We start from the raw sequence: 22,410 nt of genomic DNA on the forward strand, positions 1-22,410 counted from the left end.
AACTGCTTGGACTTGCAAATAAGTTGTTTGTCTACTTTTTAAGGGTATTATAATGAGCATCATTTCATCTTCTGAACTTTTCGTCACACTCATTGTCCAAGCTGGTCACAAAGAGATTACAGACATAGTACTTCACTCCAATTTCTTCTGCAACAATGTATTTACTGATACAAGATGGGAGAAGAGGTTACTGCACTGGATTAACAGCCATAAGTGGCAGCAAGAGTTTTCCAAGTTTTCCTCTAGGGGAAAAAAGCATAGAGCAAGTTAATAACAATTTCTCCTTGATAACAAAAAGCTTTCCATACCTTCCCCAAATTTAGATGTGTTGATGTCAGAGTCATCTCTGGTTCCATTTTGCGATTCCAGGTATGTAGCAGGGACCCATCCCTGCTCCTCTGCTGTGCTCACAAACCACCAACCTACAAAAAGAAATTAAAGAAGTCAACATTAAGAGGAGCAAGAACAGTAAATTGCTACCGAGAAGATGGCAGTGTCAGCAGCTTCAGTGTAGGTTTGAGTTATTCCGCAGCTTCCTAGAACGAGAAGGGGTTTAGTCTTATTGTACCATTTCTATCAGATACTCTCCCAGTGGTAAAAAATGGGTGCAACGGAGCAAATGACAATTTATTTTAAGAAACTCAAAGTCCAACCACAAGTTTGATTCAAGTTCTGTAATTCAGTTTTTCCAAGTTGGTCTTGTCACATGTACACGTACATCTACAGTATCAAAACACTTCATATATGAATATATGTACGTGTGAACGTACATGAAGCAGCACAAATGCTGCCCAAGTCCTAATACGAAGTATTACAGAAGTCAAATGATGGAAACAAGAAACACTTTAGTAGAAGGGTAGAGATTTCAGAACAGGATACAAAAGTGCTTCAAGAGCACTTGTAACCACAGCTGGTGTTTAAAAAACATGACCTGAATTCAATGCCTTGGGAAGCTGGAAAGTACTGCACAGAACAGAAATAGGAGAGAAAAAGCTAACTGAAATGTGACTTCAGGTAATAAGTGCCAGCTATTTGTCTTCCCACCTGAACATCCAAATTTTTACCACTATCTATAAAAATGTTAAGTATTCACCAGCTATAGGGATATAACTTTTCAGTCATATCTGTGGATAGATGAATAAAATTATAGGAAAACCAACTTCAGACTAAATACATTCCAACCACAACTATCCTTGCCTCTTTTCTTGCTTGGCTACACTGATTTATGGAATCCTCCGCTACTTTTGATGTAGACTCACTCAGCCAAGAACTTCCTGCTCTCAGATATGAACACAACTAGATTCTCCTCCATTCAGACAAGGTCCAGGTTAAGATAACAGGACAATAAAAAGTCTAACAGGTAAGCAAACCACTTCTGTTGTTTTCTGTAATCTCCCAGTTTCCCTCCAAAACCACAAGCTGCTTTGTCAGGACAATGCAAACTTTTGTCCAATACCAGTCTTCCAGACTCCCCAAAGGGAGTTGGGAAAACAGCTATTTCTGTACACGCACCTCAAAACAGTTTAAAGACTTTAATGGCTGTCATAAACACACCAAATTTCACAGAAGACTCCCAAGCCTGCCTGTGATGAGCAAAGGCATCATCTTGGTCTGTGAATAGATGGGCACAAACACTGGTTAGTTTATGGAGGGGCAAAGCCCCGAGCTGGGTGATAGCCACACAGCTCTCCCACAGCTGGGATGCCACAGCCTGAGCCCAGCGAGGGGGAAGAGAAGGTCCTGGGCTGGGCTCTGCTGCCATGCCACATGCAACTGTCTTTAAAGAAAATAACCACCCTCCTGAAACAATGCTCAAGTGTTCATGCTAAAAGTCACCCAAGTTCATGCCAAATCCCGTCACGGAAGATTTTACCAGAGAACAGTAGTTACAAACCCTGTTTTGCTCCCTGGGGCATGTGGGTAGGAGACAATGTGCCCCAAGCAATAACCCCTCACTTGCCTCCGTGCAGCTCCTAGGCAGCTCTATTTATTTACTCTCCAAACTCAGACATGGATTTCCATCTTCTGGCCCAGCAGAGGTTTGGAAACTTTGCTTCACAAGGCTCATGGTTGGAAAGTTTAAATTTAGTTATTCTCCCTCAGCAGGAGGTGGATTCCCCTGCCATGAAGCCCACAGCAGCGAACATGCAGGATCTGCCAGACCGTTTCAAAAACACGTCTTCATGGTTGTTCCTTATTTCACTACTAACGTATTGACACGGGTAGCAAACACAGTTTAACATACAGTTATAATTAGGCACAAAATGTGAGAAGCTGGCTTTCAGCTGATATCAATTAGCCTAGAATAGTTTACGTAAACTCTTCCTCAGAAAGAAATTAAGCACAATCGCAAAAAAGACTTGCCTAACTTAAAAAATGTACCTTTGGGCCAAATTCAAACCATGGTAAAAACTTCTTCGGAGAGCTGGATCACACTTGCTTGATGCCAACCCAGTGCTAGCCCATTTCACAATACAGCTCCTCTGGTTTGGCTCCTTGAGCTGCACAGTGGCCTCAGAGCCGAGTTTAGGTCTTGTGTTTGGGGCCACAGAGTAGCTGAGCCTCCATCCAAATGGGCTCCCTGCCAAGAGAATACCCTCGCCCTAATGCCTGGGTATGCACTTGCGCATATGCCTCCCTCACATCACCATGCCTCCCTACTGCCATTCCTAGCTCCTGAAAGCCCTCAGCGAGGAAAACTCACGACTCTGATCTTGTGAACAGGCTCCAGTGTAACAGCTGGAAATCAAGTCACATTTGAGCTACGTTACAGACAAGGAACTCAACCAAATCCAGTGCCACGTGCAGACAGAGCATATAAGAGTCCAACTGAGGTTTTAAGCTGCTTTGATTCTTCAACCAATGACTAAGGCTAAAGCTTCTAATCACCACAGAACTCATGAAAGTTATCATTTCTTTCTAAAGGTTTCCTTTATAAACTCTGTGCAAGGGTAAAGCATAAATGAGAGATCTCCACAACTACTGAGAAATCAGCAGCATCTGTCCAAGTTCAGGAAAAAACAGCCCCAATTCTGAAATTCTCCCATTTCAAGCTTGTTTCTCAAAAAGACAAAAGAAAGGCTTTAATGCAGCTCGTTGAAATAGCACATCTACAGAAAAAAAAAGTGTGTTTTACTTAAACAACCCAAGCAACTGAGAAGACTGAGAAACTTTCAGCAACACACCCTGGCAACAGAGAAGTCACAAATGGATACTGACAAGCAAGATGTGCAAGGTCTTAGAGCAGCCAAGCAGACACTGCAAAGGCAGCACACCCCTTATGAGACCAAAACCTTAATTATGATGGCACATCCAAGTCATAACCTTCCAGAAAGGAAACTATAGCATATTGCAAGAATTGACTCCTAGCAGAAAATGGCAGCAGTGCAGACAAGTTCCTCAACATATCCCCTGCATGGCATCCACAAACTGCAGAACTCTGCCCAGTTGATCATGAAGTACTTGCTCTGTGCCATCCTCTCATTAGAAGCTTTGGGCAGCTGCCATTTGGTACCACCACCCCTTTTCCCCCCCGCCCCCAGGTTCATAGGTGTTCATGATTTGCAGACAAATTAGCCAGATTGGTCTTAGTTTGTGCCATTATAGCCCTGGCTTCCTGCAAACAATCTCTTGTCCCCTCCCCTGCCATCTTTCCCAACCCAGAGCATCATAGAAATATTGTTAGAAAACTTGCTTTTGAAACACAGAACAAAACTGCATTTATTTTGAGTTCTCCTTCTATGGTGGAGTTGAGCTTGACTTCACAATTCATTATTAAAACCATTCTGCAGCAACATCTGCAGGGAATTATGTAAAGTTATCTCCGTGCACTGCCAAGCCAGTCTGAGGTTCTCTCTTGCACTCACACCATCTGTAAAAATTAGGCAGTGCTTTACAGCTTGAGTTAACCCTTACAGATGCCCCTGTCTCTCAGGCATCAAAATACAACTCTAAAGGTGATGTGGCATGGATATCTAGACTGAGACTCATCAGCCCTCGTCTCTGAAGAGGATTTAAAGGGAGTCTGAGCCTCACAGAAGGCACATAAGGAGTTGTAGCCACTGTGACCAGACCAAGCTCAACTTGAGCTTTGCTGCATTACTCCAACAGCCTGAACACTAACCTCAGAATACAAATTTTTAAGGTAGGAGTGCAATTTTCTCCCCACATATGTTGCTGCTTTGGTTGGCATCTGTCAGCATCCCTTGCTGCAACCGGCAAGATGTCTCCACACCCACAGAGTCCATGGAAGCTGAGATAACTCTCAAGCATTTTACAAGTTACAGAGAAATTACCAGTTTCACTTGATATACATACATGTGGCAAGTTGGTGATTGCAAAATGGATTGGTCACACTGCAGAATGACTAAATGACAAAAAGACTTTGATTCTAAAAAATCATGTTCTTGCTTTTAATTTTTTTCCCAATCCTCTTCTCAAAAGGCTTTTACAAAAGCAAAAGAATTAAGCAAATGTTAACCACAACATGCACCATGGGAAACTATTGGAACATAGTTAAAGGATTACATTTTAGGCAAGTTTTGCTTATCTTTACATGTACCCTTATCCAGCCATTCTTCAGTATTGTCCCTTTTTTCACACCAACAGGGAATCAGCTATTCCCATTGAAGCCTGCCTGATCATAAGATGCTACAAATCACTTTAAGAAATAAATACATAAAATTGTAGGACAATGCTGAACACTAGTTTCTAATTCTCTCCTCAGCCATTAATTTCTCTATAGATTTTATGAGCTCAAGTAAAGTAAACAAGACTGACAGCAACACTGTCGGGTATGGATATTTCTCCTGCAGGAGTACACATTCCTCTAAACAAATACTTAAATAACACTCCAGTTCTCAAGAGTCTTGAAAAAATCCCACACAAGCAGCAGTCTGGTACATTTGACATGCGCTCTTTGGGCTTCAGAGAGATGCTTTTTTAAGTCCTTCTGCCTTGGAACTATCTCAAGAGACTTTTTTTAATCCAACAACATAAACTGTCCTAAAAAGCAATATTAGATGCAATTAAGTCACTTCCAGACCTGTCACACAGACCTTTTCATGCCAACAGCTGATTACTTCCCTTCAGAGATATGATCTGATTCATTAGAAAATAGCTAAGGTAAAAGTATTGCTGCACAGCTGAAGGCACTTGCTTTTTTCATCCCCTAGAGCTTGTCCCACACAGTACATATATATTTGATAAACATAGGGCAGCCAATCGTAATTGCCTCTGACAGACCTCTAAAGAATGCGTAGAAGTGGAAACAGAAAGGCACCAGGAGTGGCATTCTACAGGACGGATTTTTCTGCAGTTAAGATTATGCTCACACCCACTTCTGTGCCTGTATGCTGTTAGACACTACTGTCCATACTGGCTCTGCTCTCTGTAAAGGGCTATTTCAGTCCCACACACTTGGCAAAGGCACTAGATTGAAACCACTGAATTCATATGAAGGCCAGTGTTCAATTTCTGAGAATTTTATCCTTACAATTCACAGAAGAGGCATCTTTCTTTTAAATATGGAGATACATGCAAGAGGTCTTTCTAGCATAGAGCTGACTTTAGTTTAGGGTACAGAAGTCCATGCATGAGTCACTGCAAGGTGGACTAAGGCTGTCTTCTCAGGATGAATTATTAAAGCTGGTGAAATATTAAAGGCAGCTTTCACCTCAAAACACATAATGTTTTCCAGCCTGTGTGCACTGCAGACTTCACTGCAACCACTACTCAATAGTGAAGCAATGTTTGTCTACTTTTAAAGATGAAAGTGGGGCTCAGAGACATGCTCAAGGAAGAAAGATGTGCTTGTGGTAGACATCCTACTTGAACACAATTAAGATCCACAGCACAGGTTCACAGCCTTTTATGTGCCATGCCCAAAGCAGATTGGGCCATATGTTAGGATACCAGATCAACCACATGATCCTTCCATCCAGTTCACATCCTAGAGCTACACGCTGGGAGCATAGTTCATATGGGAAACTCCACCTCCCAGAGGAAGTATTGCAACCCCAAATGTCTGTGCTTGACAGTCAAGAGTGAAGGTTGTTAACTTGCAACTACTGTGGGTGCACTAAGTATTGCTTTAGGAACTCAGGAACAAAACTCATCAGCCCAAATTACTGCTTAACTCCAAGAGGTTTTTCAATTTGCTGAGGAAATAACCTAAGAGGCCACAGTGCTGTGATAGGGCAGAGTTGTTGGCTTTTTCACATAAGAGAAAAAAGGATCACAGTTGTCACTCCTTTCCTGGTAGCCCAGCACAGGAAATTTGACCTTCTATATGGGTTATGAAACAGGCCTTCTACCAGAGCATTAAAAAACTGAATGAAGAATTATAACCACATAAACTCTGGTTTTCTCAAAAAAAAAATAAAAAGCATCTAAAATGTAATAAGCAAACATTTTGCTCCCAGTACCAAGAACACCTGAAGGACATACCTTAGAAACCACACACCTGATCGCTGTTTTACAGTGGTCACACAGCCCACACTTACAGTTCTGCCCAGTAAGCTACCCTCAATATTTAAAAATGAGCACTAGTTTTAACATTTAGGGAAGAGAGAACACATTGAAGGAGGATGAGAGGCTGCACACTCCTGTGTCTTGCTCCAGTGTTCAACTGAAAATTTACAGGTGTCCCTACAAAAACATAATAGGAACCTGACCTCGAGAGCATCACTTTGGAACCCTGACAACCCAATGCACATATGGAGTGCCCCTGGAAACACTTTTCTTTCCCTCCTTAGGGAGGGCCTGAAAGCTGAGTTGTGTTCTTATCAGAGTACAGGCTGCAGCAGTTTTTGCTTAATTTGGTGATTGAAACAACACTTGAGGGCTTTCTGAGAAGAGATGATGGGGACCAGGAGGAGGTGGGGACTTCTGGAAGGCTGGACTCTGTTGATATCATTTTTTGGCTATTAACACAGCAGCATTTTGCCTTATGAAGCTAAAAGTTGGACTACAGACCAAGAGCTGAGACCACAGTTTGCTGTTCTCCACCAATACTTGACTGTAACTGCAAATGCTTAGGACTGAGCATCAGCTGAGGGAATTGAAGTCCTTGCACTGCTTTTGGTGTTACTGAGTTCAAGGAAAATAGAAGTGAATCCCAGTGGCGTGCTGTAACATGTTCTTCCTGCAACTACTGGTTATTAAGGTAACTAGTTGGATTTGCTATCCTAATCCTTCTAGTCTGTCTTCTTACATTTCTACTAACAATCTTATGACATTTGTAGATAGAGACTTCTCAGCTGTGCTGTTAGCAAATCCCATTGCTGCTGTACTCCAGTTCCTGCAGTTGCAGAGCTGGCTAGCATGGAGAGCCCACTACACGTGAATAAATATCCCAGTTATTGCTGCCATACAGGTTTTTCCTGGACCAAAGGCAGCTGACTAGGTGTGTATATAAGTGCTTGATACAGAGCCCCAAAGTGCATCGCACATTCTGGATGAAATATCTAGCTTACTTGGATTTGTTTCACATCACATTATGTGCATAAATACATACGTATATATGTGGAAATTCACACCCTGACCTCTGCACTCAAATACATATTACCTCAGTCTTCTACTGTGTTTCCTTGTACTTTTGGAAAAAGCAGAAGTGATCAGAACATGGGAAAAGTTCATGGGAAAACAGAAAACTGGATAATATACAACTCAGCTTTAATACTTTATGGGTTACATCACTAGTAGAGACATTGGATATTCTGAGTATTAGACAACTAGGAAATACCACATTACTGTATTTATTCAAATCTTACAAGCTAGTAGGCAACAAGCCTTTCAAAGCTGCACATTCAAATAAGCACATATATTTCTCTCTCATTACAGTTGTGACTTCTTGGGTCTATCTGTGTACAAAGTTGTTCAAGTAGAGCGCACAGTTTATCTCTGGGTTCTGATAATACAAACTGATAGTTACAGACTCCAAGTGCTGTATCTGCAGCTATTTGCTATGGCTCAAGTGTTACCCAGGGGCTTCCCCTCCCTATTTAAAAAAAAGCCTCAGATTCGTGTATTGACACAGCTGGAATAAAGGAATCTGCCAAACACGTTTTCTAGAATTGGCATGTACATTCACGAAGCCATCATCTAATCCAGTACAAATTACACATTGTGTTGTTAAAGCAAGGGAATAAATGCACTACTTATTACATTAACAGATATGGAAAAGTCTTGGACATTCCCTGTAAATCCCAGATCAAGTCCCATCACACTCCAGGTCACCAGCTTCTCCTAAACTGTCAAGTACTCTGGGCTTTACAAGACAGAAGCAGATGAACGCACCATTTCCTAAGCCTGCTCATGACCAACTCCAAAACACACAGAGCCAAAATGCCCAAGGTGCTGGCCAGCATTCCCAGGCCACTCAAATTAGGGGAGCCACAGAGCTATCAAGTCAGAGTCAGCCAGTTCTACAAGTCAGTCAGCACCCAAAAAGTTGAAAAACAAACCAAACAAACCAAAAACCAAACCCAACAAAAAGTTTTCCAAGGCTCAAACATCCTAATGCCTTCTAAAAATAAATTTAAAACAATCTTTCCCTTCCTGCTTTATTTGATTTCATGAACACCTAATGATATTACTGTCTGTGCAACATCAGCTGCATTTCACATAGCCCAATGTGTTTGCACACATCCAACCCACAGTAACAGAGAAAATAGCTGTTCTCTGATCACAGATTTTCTTTTTTTTCCCATCTGATCTGCTTGAATACTGGATTTCCTATTTGACTTCAAGTTCTGGTCACACTACACATCTATTTTCAACTTTTCTTGAATTTTTTTTCTCTTGGAAAGTGACAGATTTACACTGATCATTGAAAGATGAAGTCTTTGTGATTTCAGTAACCACAAGGCAAGGTAAGGTTGCTAGAGGGCACAGAGACTGAACAGGTAGTACAAAGACTTCTACTTTAAGTCTCTATGGGCACCAAGTGGTAACAGAGAGTACTTTCCTTTCTTTCCCTTTCCCCAAAGTTTTCTTTACTTTAGTGCATCCCAGAAGTTGACCATTTCCCTGATAATGGCAAGTTCATGGGGCATTTTCCTTCCTCCATCTTCAATTACAGCCCAGAACCATTCATTTTCTACTCCAGAAGGACCTCTGTCCCATATCTCCTTTAGTGTTTCTACTGTTAGGAAGATGTTGTTCAACTAGGAAAGTTAAGTAATAAATCCACCTCCCACCCTCCTTAAGGTCTGTCCCCTCTATCTTCTCTCCAGTAGCCCATCATTTAAAAGGTTGAAATCCATATGTCTGAGGTTTTAATGAACTTTTCAAAGTGATGCTGCTATCACCATAATTAAAAATTTACAAGAGCTCCCAACCACAAGTGGGTTTGGCTGGGGCACAGACAGAGGAGGACTCCAGCACACAGTGCAGAATACACAGAAATTTGGTGGGCAAACCCAGCCCGTGGCAGCAACAAGTAACCCACTGCCTTCAGAAAGGCTACGCCAGTGCAGTCAGCTCCTGCAGTGGATTTTCCAGAGCCATGAACAAATGATTATAGTAAAGGCATGCAAACAGATGGCTTTCCACCCCATGGGGCATGGGAGCTCAGCCCTAGGAGCCAACGGAGACTCTATTAGTCATGATCAGTTGTGGGGTTGTGTTTTCAGTGGTCAGCCAACGGGGTGTAACAGTCGAGCTCACAAGCAATTTCCTTTACATTCACAGCACTTAATCTTAAAGCAAACACATTTTGTGTCCAAGCTTTCTTTAGGAAAACATGAATAAGCTTTCAAATGGGCCTCATAGTAATCTTGTCCAAAGATTACAAATTACTTCCTAGTGGTTTAAAAAGTTACAGACCCCCAGCTCCAGCTGATAGGAAATGGCCTTCACAGGCAGCAGAGAATGGCCAATATTTACTTCCTGTACAGATTGACAAAAGTCACTTTTGTTTTAATTTCTTATTCTGAAGTCTATGGAGAACATGGCATCAGTTGCTTACTGGGAAATCCTAAAAACCACACAGAATTAGGAAAAAGAGACTCTGAGGACTAGGAACAAAACCTAGCAGAGTACCAAACAGCACTGCAGGTGCTAAAGTCAAAGTCATACAGGAATTCCATATTTCATTTGAAAACACATCTGCCGCCTCTGAGGCGCACTTCTGTTATGTCAGGACAGAACCGAGCAACACTACACAAAGGCTTGAAGCAATGAACAAAGGCTACAGTATATCCAGCAGAAATCTTAGGATAAAGCAACCAAACAGTGATATTGGTTCAGTCTGAAGCAGACCTGAGTCACCAGGTTAAAAATGCTGCCTTTTACAAACAGCTTTAGTGGGATCCTTCTGAACCACAATACTCCTGCTAAAGGAACAGACACCTTGGTTTGCTGGTGCCCAGTAGAGTTTGCAGAGCAGCTCTGCTCTGCAGCGCTCAGATAACCATCTCACAAAATGGCCATTTCCATATCCTGGCTGTTCCTTGAGGCTCTGCTGTTCAAATACAACTTCTGACCAGCTCTATTTATTAGCTAGATCTGGCGAGATCGTAGCCCAGATGGTATGTTATCACAAACAGTGACACAAGCCAAATCGCATGCGCTGCTCTCTCTCTGACACTCTCTGCTCTCTCTTCGTCGCCTTTCTCCTGAGCTCCATTCAAGCTGTGTTTCTGCAGTGACCCTGGGAGCTGAGCCTCAAAGACCTGCCTGCACAGGGCTGCAGGAAATGACAGCTTTGGAAGTGAGCACCAGAGTGATGAATAGCCTGCTACAAGAGCAGCCAGTGCGTTAGCAAGGCTGCCAATTAGTGACCTACATTGTATTGAACAAGGACATACATGGGTAATAGTATCAGTGGCACTGCCAAGAAGAGACTAAAACTCCAATTCAGTATTTTCTGAAGGGTTTCTCCAGGCTTCTCTAAAATGTAGAAACTTGTAGACTTGTTACTATATCTTGTTCAGAACTGGTCCTATTTGGAGCAGATTACAGAAAACTAAAAGAAAAAAAGAAAAGAGAAAAATATTTGTCTTTTATCTTTATTCATCATGAAGACCCAGACAACAAGAACAGGCTATGCAAGTGAAAAAGAAGGAGACACTGACCTTTATGAAAGGGATATATGAGATCATCCATGCAGATTTTGAAAAAGCAAGCAGGAATTACTGGGTTATCTGTTCCATCAGCTCTAACAAAAAGGTGCATCAGCAGCATAAGAAAAGAAGGTGAATATAGGAAAGTTACTGAGTCAAAAAACTCTGGTAGGATAGCCATTTCTCTTCCCTCTCCCAGCAAAAGACCACTCCTCTTATATTGCAGATAATACTCTGCACACAGCCAAGTAACTAAGCATTTGTTTTTACTCATTCTGGCTTAGCCTCTAAACACAAAGGCTACACACTTTACTCAAGAATCTTTGCAGGGCTTTGGCTACATGGTAGTAGGCATGTGTTTTCCCTGCAGCTTGCTTGGTTGCCTCATCTGGGATGTTTAGTTTAAAGGCTGATATTTAGCCTTTGGTTGCTCCTTATAGACTGGAAAGGCAGTCTAGACTCAGAGCAGAAAATCACTGCCTTGAGAGACTAGGAACAGCTCACTGAATGAGCCTTGCACTATGTGAACATCAAGAGCAACATTTCTATTAACACCTTCTCCATAGAGAAAGGTTGCATTGCAGCAGCCTCAGATGCTGCTCTGCCTCCAGAAAGGTATCGTTAAGTGCACAATAAGTCAAAGTCCCAATACATAAACATTTTCATTTTCTGACTCTTGTTTTTGTCTCTCAAAGCTTAAACAGAGACAGAGCAGGCACTAAACACAGATTTGCTGGCCATAATCAGGAAAGCTGATCTTTTGATGCTAAATAGAGGTTAGCAAGGCAAATTAATGATGTGAGATACAGAAAAGCTGTCAATCTCCATACATTTCACAGAGCTGAGAGAAGACAAATAGATCATTGTGAGGCTTATTCCTTTCCATTAGGAATAAATCAACCGTGAAACAAGGGCAAGAGTAATGCTGTCCTTGAGCAAAAAGCTCTGATTTGCAGACCCTCCATTACTAACACACATGCATTATACAATACAGCACCATTTAAAATAAATAAGCAGCACAGTAAGGGATTACCTAAACCTGTTAGACAGATGATCTAGAGGCGTAGTGTTTATCTTTTCAACAGGGAGTCACTTAAGCTTACCCTATGAGTGCATGCTAGATTAAACTTTTCCCTCTCCCAAGTAACAAGGCTACCAAAAGAGGAAATGCTGTACTGCCTTTAACTACCACTGCCCAGAGCCTGCTGTAAGTGCTACACTTCATCTGTCTCCTGCTATTCCTCAGTCACTCTGAAAACCTTCAACAGAAAACCTTCAGTTTAGGCATTTTGCAAACTTGTACTTTTCAGGAACTCACTCTTGGCAGATTGATGGACTTTTCTGTTGGGCTGGGGGTCTTGTTTGTTTATTTTGAGGGGGTTTTGTTTGTTTGGTGTGGTTTTGGTTTTTTTTTTTTTTTTTTTTGTTGGTTGGTTTTTGTTTGTTTGTTTGTTTTTTAATTTTCTTTCCTCTTCTCTCAAAACACATTGATTTCCCCTTTTTATTTTAGGAAAGCTCAGTGATGGAGCACAGAGACTGCCCATTCACTGCAAACTGAGAAAGAAGATGGCCCTGTTGCTGAGGAGCTCACTGTAAGAGAACTGAGAACCATACCAATTCTTTTGATGGGAGTTTTCCCCTCCTCAGTTTCCAAAGTCTTAGTTACTTCCCTTCCCCTCCTCCACCACCCAGATCTGAACAGCGTTTCCTTTGTCTGTTCCCTATGTAGACTTCCATTCTCTGGAGACAGGGTCTAAGTGTCTAGCACAACAGGACCCTGATTTCAGCTGGGCCTTAGGCACTGCCATAAAAAACAAACAGATCACAGAAGCATGGCTCTTGCAATGTAAAACAGCCCAGATAGTAAATAAGTCTTTGGATAGGTCTGTTAGCTCATGTACTAATTATGATGTTGGAATGCTACGGTTTAACAAAAGCTTGTATGGCCTGAAAATTTATTCCAAAACATCCCATTTAGTGATTATGTGTGCATTTGGAAAGGGAGTTGAAGTTCACTGCAATACTAACGTGAAGTATATGCAACACTGCACCTCCAGTAAGAGCAAGCAGATTACTAGCACATTTTAAGGTGACTAATGAATTGAAGTTTCTTTGGCACACTTCCCTCCCAAGGGCTGTAGGTAAGGATTACAGAGTGGAAAGAACCCAACTTCAGTAGAAAGAAAAGTGCATATTCCTGTAGCCATTAAATCCCCACCGGTTTTCCCCTTGCATTTCAGGGACATCTACCCCCCCCCCTTTTTTGCATGGGTTTTTTCCCAACCCCCCCCCCCCCCCCAAATTCTCAGACTCCAAAATCCCATGCAACAGAGCCTGCAGAAGGCAACCAAGACCACATATTTTTGGGAAGGACAACCATGACTTCCACTTATCCACAGACTCTTAACATCGGTGTAAAGTGATTAATTTCTTGGAATATTCTGGCTAGTAAATGACACCACCTGAAGGTTTAAAACTGCCTCCTCATGTTCCTCCCTCCTACGTTAAGTTGTAGTACAGCTCTTTTGTGCTCACAAGCCATTTTCATGGAGGTCGTGCTTTCTTCAGCTGACCTATTTGTCACTCATTGCTAATACAAGTGAGTGGTTGCCTAGTACCAACACACTTAGCCTTCCCAATCTGCCCTGCTAATGATTGAGTTCATCCAGATGCCAAACAATAATAAGAACTGTTTTAATAAAATTTGGAAAGCAGCTTTGCATGGTGCTAAAATTAAGACTTTACTCTCTGTCCTACACAAGGGTTACAGTTGTTGGTCATCTGCCAGCATGTACTACCTCAACACTAAGCTAATGCACCTACTTGCTAGTCCACACATGAGACTGAAGAAAAGTGAGGATTCAAAGAAGATTCAGCATCTGGTCTGTCCTCTTGCATCTCACAGGCCATTAATGCTACATCACCTGGCTAACCAACACTGTGACCTTTACTGGGCTACTCATTCTGAAGAGCACAGTTTTTTTTTTTCCATAGCTGAAGTTACATATGGAGTCTATTCTAGAAACACAGGCACTGACCATCAATATCTGAAGAATTATCATACAGACCTGCTTCCCAAGGTACTTGAAGATTTATGTAACAGGAAGGTGGAAAGAACCAACCCTGTAACATTTATCTAATTAGATTTTAATTTTCCTTTTTTTCCAATTTTTCCCTTCCACTTCAGTCTCTAGAGTTACCTTGGCAACACCTTCCAGGAGTCAGAAAAAAAACTTTAAAAAAGATTCAGAGAAAAGCTCAGATATTTCTGCCAGCCTATCACATCAGCAAGGTTAGAGGACCAAACCAAAGGCCTGAGCATCACAACCACTGAAATTTCAGAGTACGGTTTGTCTTCAAGACCTGCTTTCTAGTTTGAGTAAAATGCAAATCTGTATTTTCATATTATCTTAAAGCCTGAGAATATCTAAATCTTTGAGAGGATGTGATCTGCTTCTACTTGAACGCAGTGAATGAGGTGTGACAGAAGGACCTTCAAGAGCACCTCCCCACTGCAAAAAGCGATTAAACGTTTGTTTCTTTTAAATTGTGAGCTCTAAGAAGAAGATAATACTCATTACAGTAACCAGTAAAGGTCAGTATGACATTTGACACATTTGCTGATGTGGCTTACAGATGTCACTATGGCTATGACTTACTTCCAGGAGCTGTCTCCCTGCTCCTTACCCCAGAAGATGCAGAAACCTCACACCCACATTCCTTTTCTTCTTGGTATCTCTTTTCCATAGAAAATAGGATAGGCAAAACCATTAGCCACTTGACTTCACTTTCTTGCCACTTTTGCCTCTCCATCAGCAGAGCAGGCCCCTATGACATGAGAGTCAGTGGAAGCTGAATCTATCTTCAAGCAGAGTCTGTCTCTTTGTTTCTAACCTGTCTTCTGTCCAGAGTCAGTTCTGGTCCTTTCCAGCACTGCTTCCCCATCAGCACAAAGGAATGGAGTTACTCATCATTCATGCTATTTCCATCTCTATTTTTGCAATTGTAAAAAGGTTCACACAGCAGTTTACTTATTTATAAAAACAGGAAACTTTTTTTTGGACTTGGATTATCTGAGTAGGCTGTAGTCTCCTATTCAATAAAGGTATTTATATGAAAATAGTGAAACGCCCCAAACCCCATGTTCTAGTCAACTGTAGGCTTAAGCACTTTGCTCAACTGAGGAGCAGAGCCAAGCAGTGAGCAACATCTTTAAGAGATAAAACCCCCATCTGCGAGGAGCCACTTGCTGCTTCATCATGGTGCTATCAGGTCTTGAACTCATCACAGCTTTGCACTGTCAGTTCCAGCCTCCCTTGCTTTTTCCATCCAATTATGCCTCAGGCCTTTCAATGAGCCTATTTGCTTATTTATTCTCAGCTCAGTTTTCAAACTGTGAGCCAGAGCCAGCAAAGAAAAGCAGCTTCTCCAGATGAGATCCTAGAAATCAGCTACACAGGCTTCAATACAGCAAAGTAAGACCACTGCATTTGCTTCCTCTCCAGACTCAATGAGGATGTGCCAAGGACACAGGTATTGCATGGCAAGTATGAAAGAAGAAAAAAAGTCAGATGAATCCTTTAAGATTGGTAAAAAAATTACAAAGGCCATTTCCAGCCCAAAGAAATTTAAAACATACCTTACCTACTCAGCTTAAACACTAGGCTAAAGGTCAGGGACTGTTTTCATGCTGGAGGTTCAAGGGATTTTATATCTACTGCTTAAAGTCACTGTACCTTTGATGAAATGTTGGTAATCCTACCCAGTTGTGAACTTAACAATCAGCAAGAGAAGTCAAGCATCAAGGACCCCAACAATCCTGCCCTCAAGCACTGCTAGCATACCTCAGGGTATATGTCTCATTGCTGCACAGTTAAGTGCTCCACTAGGTCTTAAGAATACTTTCAGTCTTTAGCTTCTGAGAAATATCATTTGGGCAAACTACTTCAGTGATTTTCCTTTATTTCTGAACCAGAAATAAATATGCAGAAGAGTAAGCAAAGGGTGACCCAAGATCATTGTTTCTGTGCCTGTAGCTGTATCATTTAAAACAAGATCAGTCAAAAACCCTACTTTGCAAGTGAGATGCCTGTCTTTAACCAGAGCCAGAAGTCTCAGGAGCATGGCATTTCATTCAGCTTTACAAAAGACTTCTCATGAAAGAGATGAGGTATTGATTAAAGAGAAAAGCAGCTGACACACTCCTTGCCCGCTCAAGCAAGCTGTAAGTTTGAAGAAAATGAACAAAATGAACTTTGGTTTGACTCCTCTGTGCTCGAAATTACTTTGTGACAACGATACCCTGCTGCCAACACACACTCCAGCTCTTGAGAGCAGGGTTGATGGCATCCAAGCCAAACACACATGTGGCTGGAGAGACTCACAGCAGATTAGACAGCTCTTCTTTGTACCCATACATGAAATACATCTGGGGCACCCTGGCTATATTAAGGGCACATTCCTTGGCTGAGCTAATGCTTGTTGAGCACCACTACAAGCACCAGTGACATACCTCTGGAGCACTGATACAGCATTTCCAGCAGCTCCCCACGCTGGCAGATGGAGATCCCTGGGAATGAGACTTGTGAAACACCCCTGACAGGCTGATATTCCCACTCAGATTATCTAATCCCAGTGTGGAAAAAATGCTAAAAGCATCCTTACTCTGAATCACAATTAAATACTCTAATAAGAGGCTGGATTTACAAAAAGCCAGCTGCAAGCAAAGACACTCCTTGGCCATCAGTGTCACAAGCGTCCTAAGAAGTCTACTCAAATCTACAGATACAACTGTATGTCCAAGTCCAGTTACTGCCTCAAAGTCCAATACTTCAATCATGTTGTGTATCTGGAATCAAGGTGTTGCTACAGTAACTCTCTAGAGAGTCTGTGCTCTCCAGAGACACAGGGCAGCAAATAGCCCATTTTTCAAGAGATTTTTTGTGGTTTTAAATTTGTTTTTAAAAGATTTGGTTGGTTTTTTTAAGGGAACAGAAATATTATAAGTTGCTATTACAGCAATGGTTTCATCTAATGAGAAAAATAAAAAAAATATGATATGGAGTTACCTTATTAGCCATTTCATTAAATATCAGCACCTTTTTAGTCACTTTATAATTGGCCCACAAAGAAGGTATGAAAATTTACACTGAATCAAAGTAGAAGGGCCAAACCCCAATGAAATGTACCAGGCTTTTGGGTTTATACATCATAGCTTTTTCATGGATTTTAGTAGTAAAACTTTCAGCTGAATGTCCAGTTTAACATTAGTTAGTACAAGTTATATCACTGCTTATGTAAATTGGAGGTTATCTGATGGGTCACCAGCAGATTTAAGAGAACAGGCACCTCTAACAGCAGGGAGCTCTTGTCCATGTAGCACAGCCTGACTCCAGCACCTTCCAGTCCTCCCTGTGCTAGTCTTGCCACAACATTCACAGTTTGCAGTGGTTTCAAGTTAACAAATCAGAAGCTTTGCTGGATTTTCAATTTCTAGATATCCCCATGACAGCAGAGGACCAAAAAAAAAAAAATATTCTAAAGAATTTTAATTTTTCCAGACTGCATACCAGGTTTAATTCCTTATTCTCTGTTACTATTGTCTATGAGCTCACTTGACAATTTTCAACTCTTCAGATTTACAGCCATTCCTAGTAAAGTATTTCATCCACAAATAAATGCAACCACCCTTTTTCTGAAGGCAGGGAGAAAATATATAGAAAGCACACAGATGTTTGGCAAGTACATCAAAGCTAGGCTAGTCAGTACAAAAACCCTCCCCAAAACCCCTGAAGTTTTCAGGGCTTTAACAATACAATAAAATTTTAAATACAAACAGAGGAGGATTGCAAATGGGAACATAACATCTACATAAATTAATTGGAAGTGCACATAAACTTGCGCTACGGAGAGCTGTACACTGTATTAAGTGTCTTCACCTCATTCTGTGAGACCAGGCACACTGAGTCTGAATAAATCTTTGTTTTTCACACTAATATGAAATTAGATGAGGTTGGGCAGTGATACCAACTCCTGGTCAGTAGGTATCAACTTACTGTCTTTGGCAAAGTCATCCTCCTGAGTTCTCTGCACAGGTGGAGAATATGGTACTTGGCTCCTCAAACTCTGCAATTCACAGCTGACCCATGTACATTCACTTAGAAGCTCTTGGACTTTTGGAGAGCAGAGAGGACTTTACCCTCCTACAATATTTCATAACTTCAGTATGTAATACCTTCTCCAAAGGAGGACAGATGTGCAGAAGTAGTTTCAGTCTTCCAAGAAGTTTTCCATTAGGATCTTGCTGTTTCTCTGGCTGTGTAGTCCAGCAGCATAACCACAGCAAGGCTGTAGACTGGAGGTTGTTGCTCAAGTCGTACTTGCTGCAGGCAGACCATCCAGCTGAGGTACTGCACACTTGCTCCTTGGGTTCAGAGCTGCAGCTGTGAGGAGGGTGCCAGCACACAGCTACTCACCCTTTTTTGGGGAGCTTCAAAGAGGGCATCATAGAAGAATAACTTAAATCCAACTTGTCATAGAAGGGAAATTTCAGCCAATTATGTCAAGCAATCAGATTTTTGAGGGACTAGAACTGTCATGTCATATGGAATGGGTGAGGAGAAAGACTATTTTGTTTACATAAAACTGTATATCCTAGTTACAGGAAATGAACCAGACATAATACCTATCCCCATTCATGGGTCTCGTTTGGGACTTTTTTTTTCTAAATTTTGCAGTCTTTGAAGAGGACAGGGAGGAAGAGGAAGATTCTGAGCCCAAATAATTTCACTCTTGGCATGCCAAAGCCAGCAGTAGAAAAGCCTGGATTTTCCACAGTGGCTTGGATACATGCCACAGGATGAGAAGTCACTTAACAGTAAGCTCCCCTCCATGAGAGGACACACTTCTGATCATTCAGCTTCAGGAAGAAGGGGCTACTTCCCTTCCCTACAGAGACACCCAACCTGTGCCTGTACTGCTCCTGCCCAAACAGTCATCAGGCTGTTCAGCCAGCCTTGGGGACTAAGGACACAAGCCAGTCTATTGTCATATTCCACAGGAAGGCATCAAACCCATGATGATGTTCAAGATGGATTACTACGGGCTAAAGTAGTAGAAACACTGCAAAAAGCAAAAAGAAGAAGCTGATAGGAATGATTTGCATCCTCAAAACTCCAATGGAAATTCAGGTTTTCAGCAAGGATTTGGAAGCTGAAAGTTGAAACAGCCACAAGTTAATTTTCCAATATCTGCATGCACCTTGGGAAATGTTATTTGTTTCTGCAAATTACTATTAAGACACATAAGCTTTTGCTTACTATCCATTTTCATAGCCAGGAAACCCTGATGCTGCCATCACATGATTGAGAAGTCACTCAAATTCAGCAGAAACCAAACATTCCAGTGTCTTTGGCTGTAGCCACTCTACAAAGATCATTTGAGATCCTGTGACATCTGACAGTTTTCCTCTCCTCCAAGACTGACATTAACCAAAAGCCTCTTATCCAAACGAAAACACTAGACAGAACACAGCCCACATTCTTATTTTGGGAAAGTCTGGATTGGAAACCTAATCTGTCATCTTGAACCCATGTGTAGCTGTTTAATTGTAGTTCAGGAGCCATATGACATTTACAGTTTATTCCTTTGAATGCTATAGAAAGTTGATAGAAGAGTGAAAATCATCAGCAAAATTGACTACAAAATGCAATGCAGAGTAAACTCAAGCACACACTGATCATATTCACACCACTGCTGCCCACCAAGGACCTTCTGCTGCACAGAAGAGATGTGGTTTTGGGAAATGACAACTTTGTGACAAGTTGAGAGCTTGAAAACTCCAGTTTTTTGAAGGGAGGCTGGGTATTCTGCCACCACCTCGTCCCAGACCTGCTCTTCATTCTCATGATAAATTGCACTTGGATTTTCCAGAGCGGCTGCCACCTACTCAGAAACCAGTCTTAGAAATGACGAGGTTGCACTGCTGCCAGTTCTTCAGCCCCTTCTTGGTCACACTGTAAAGTCCTCTGCCTCTTGATTCCCTCCTACCAGTCTGCAAATGGTAATTTCTGAACACTTTTGGGCAAAATTCCACCAACAAAATAGTACTGGCTTTGAAATAAAAGAGGACAGACAAATATCCAAATACAAATTGAAAGCACCTGCTCAAAAGACTCCTGTAGTGTCTCAGCAGTCTTTGACTAGTAAACACCTTACATTTTTATTTTTTAAATAATTTTTCTACCATGGTTCTTGGACCCCTTAAAGCAACATCAAATTCCACTATGGATTTAGACCTCACAATGTGACTTCACCCCTCCAAACACAGAGTAGGAGTCTTGTGAGAAAGTTTTGCTTCTGCCAGCACCCACTTCCAAGTTCTCTGGCCCTGGACAGCAGAGAAACAAACCAAACAAAACAGGATAACTGTGTGACAGTGGTCAGCCTCCTACACACTCAGGATCTTCCTGGCTACTGCTGCATTATGAATATCATGAGCTGTCAAACAGAGCTCAGCCCACCTGTGTGCCCACTGGCTTTGAACTGCATGGGTCACCCTGTGCCGTGACAGTACAATGGGACAGGAGGCACAGCTCGGTCATTTCAGGGAAGATTATGAACCTGTACACACCCAAGTAAACAAAAAACTGATATGGCCCATACTGAGAGATGGAGAGATGCACTCAAATATCGTGCCCTGTTAGGTACCCAGTTACAAAAACTAAAATGATCAGGAGCTACTTGTTGACTTGAACAAAGCTGATATTCAGACTCATTCACTGGCAAAACTGTCCAATCAATCAGCTGATTGCTGCCTCAGTGGTGGCATCCCTGAACGGAAAGCAGCAAAAGAGCAGAGAAAGATGGATGGAAAACATGACCAGTAATGCAACTCATTTTTCTCCTCCATACCAGAAGCTAGCACAGACAGCAGAGAGCATGGGAGGCAAAAATTAAGGACTAGAGAAGAGGGCATGACAGAGAGATACATTTGAGTAGCAGACGCCAAGAAAGAAACTGATTTTAACGTTCCTTTGCCTTTCAGGCCACAAGGCACCTCCCATAACTACTGCACCTGGACCGTTTTCAAGGATGCTGGCCACATGCTGCTCATATAAACTTCATGGGATTAACACTACAGCCTGTGGGATGAATCACTCCTATATCTTTCTTTTTTTATCCCACATTAAAATCTCAAAAGGAAGAAAACAGTGGCTTGCTCATAACGGATTTTCTCTCTTCACTCTCCAAAAACATGCAAAAGACTTGTTACAAATTGGATATTGCTAAGGCTACAGATACATTCCAAAAGAGTATGTAGCACCAAAATAAAAGCTCACAAGTTACTTTACATTGTCCTGTCTTCTGCCATTCTTTCTATGGTTATTTGTTGTATCACTGACAGAAGCAGTCTGTCTCATGTGTGAGTTGGTCATAGGTGAGCACTCAGTGGAACCTGCCTTTACTAGTTCACTGTCTCCCAGAAAGAGGTATTGTTCAGCTTCAGAAGTCCAATATAAGCAGTTCTGACCTCAGCCACAGCCCCAGTTAAACAGGGGTGACTACAGCTGTGAAATTTGCTTTATTAAGTGATGGTTGTTTTTACCAATCTAGGGCAGGCTCAACTACAGCAACTGAGGCTCTTTTCTGCCAACTCACTTGTAAGAAAAACACTAAGTACCAATGGATGGTCTGACTCCAGAGCTCTACCTTATAAGTGCATTTCTAGTCCACCCACCAAGACTTGATGAAGGCACATCTTTAAGACAGCTACAGAAAAATGCCTCAGCATCATGTTGTCAAGGTAAAACTTCAGTCCCACAGAAACATAGGATTTTGATTTCCTTAAGCTGAGGAACGTGCTGTGTTATATTTCCTTAGATCAGAACGTGCTCTTGACAGGACAAATTAGCAGAGGATTTAGCTTTCACGAAAGACAAAAAAGTATTAACCACATGGGATTCTCCACAGAAGGTATAGGAGATCAGTGAAAAGGAACTAGAAACAAAGAAGAATAAATGATACCCAGGAAGGAAGTTGTTAGTCTCCACCTGCACTCAGTTATCCTCTTGCAGGTCTTCCCTCCTGCATGCTGTTAAGTTACCACCAAATTTACCTGGGATCAGTCAAATGGTCCACTCAGGAGTCTGCTTAAATGAGAGGTAAAGAAGAAATAGAGGAAGGATTATATGATTTGGCAATATGGAGAAGTATTACTACTTTAGGCAAGTTTCAGCTGTAGCAGATGGTTTTCCTGACGTATCAAGGACCTGGCTCTGTTTGTCTACAGAAGCCAGAGTAGCTCATCTGGCAGCCTGCAGCCATCAATAAGTTGCAGATGAGT

The 22,410-nt window shown here is 41.8% G+C and overlaps 1 protein-coding gene across 5 annotated transcripts in view; it reads right to left on the reverse strand.

Moving 5' to 3' along the window:
• Positions 1–22,410, reverse strand: part of SH3PXD2A (SH3 and PX domains 2A) — a 251,225-nt gene that overhangs the window by 28,515 nt on the left and 200,300 nt on the right. For all 5 annotated transcript variants that reach the window (XM_027647885.1, XM_027647887.1, XM_027647884.1 and 2 more), the window contains one exon: positions 309–422. In XM_027647885.1, coding sequence (XP_027503686.1) covers positions 309–422 — 114 coding nt within the window. The remainder of the gene's footprint in view (positions 1–308; positions 423–22,410) is intronic.

Source organism: Corapipo altera, unplaced genomic scaffold (assembly GCF_003945725.1).
Source record: "Corapipo altera isolate COAL_440 unplaced genomic scaffold, ASM394572v1 56, whole genome shotgun sequence".
In the NCBI taxonomy this organism is placed as follows: domain Eukaryota; kingdom Metazoa; phylum Chordata; class Aves; order Passeriformes; family Pipridae; genus Corapipo; species Corapipo altera.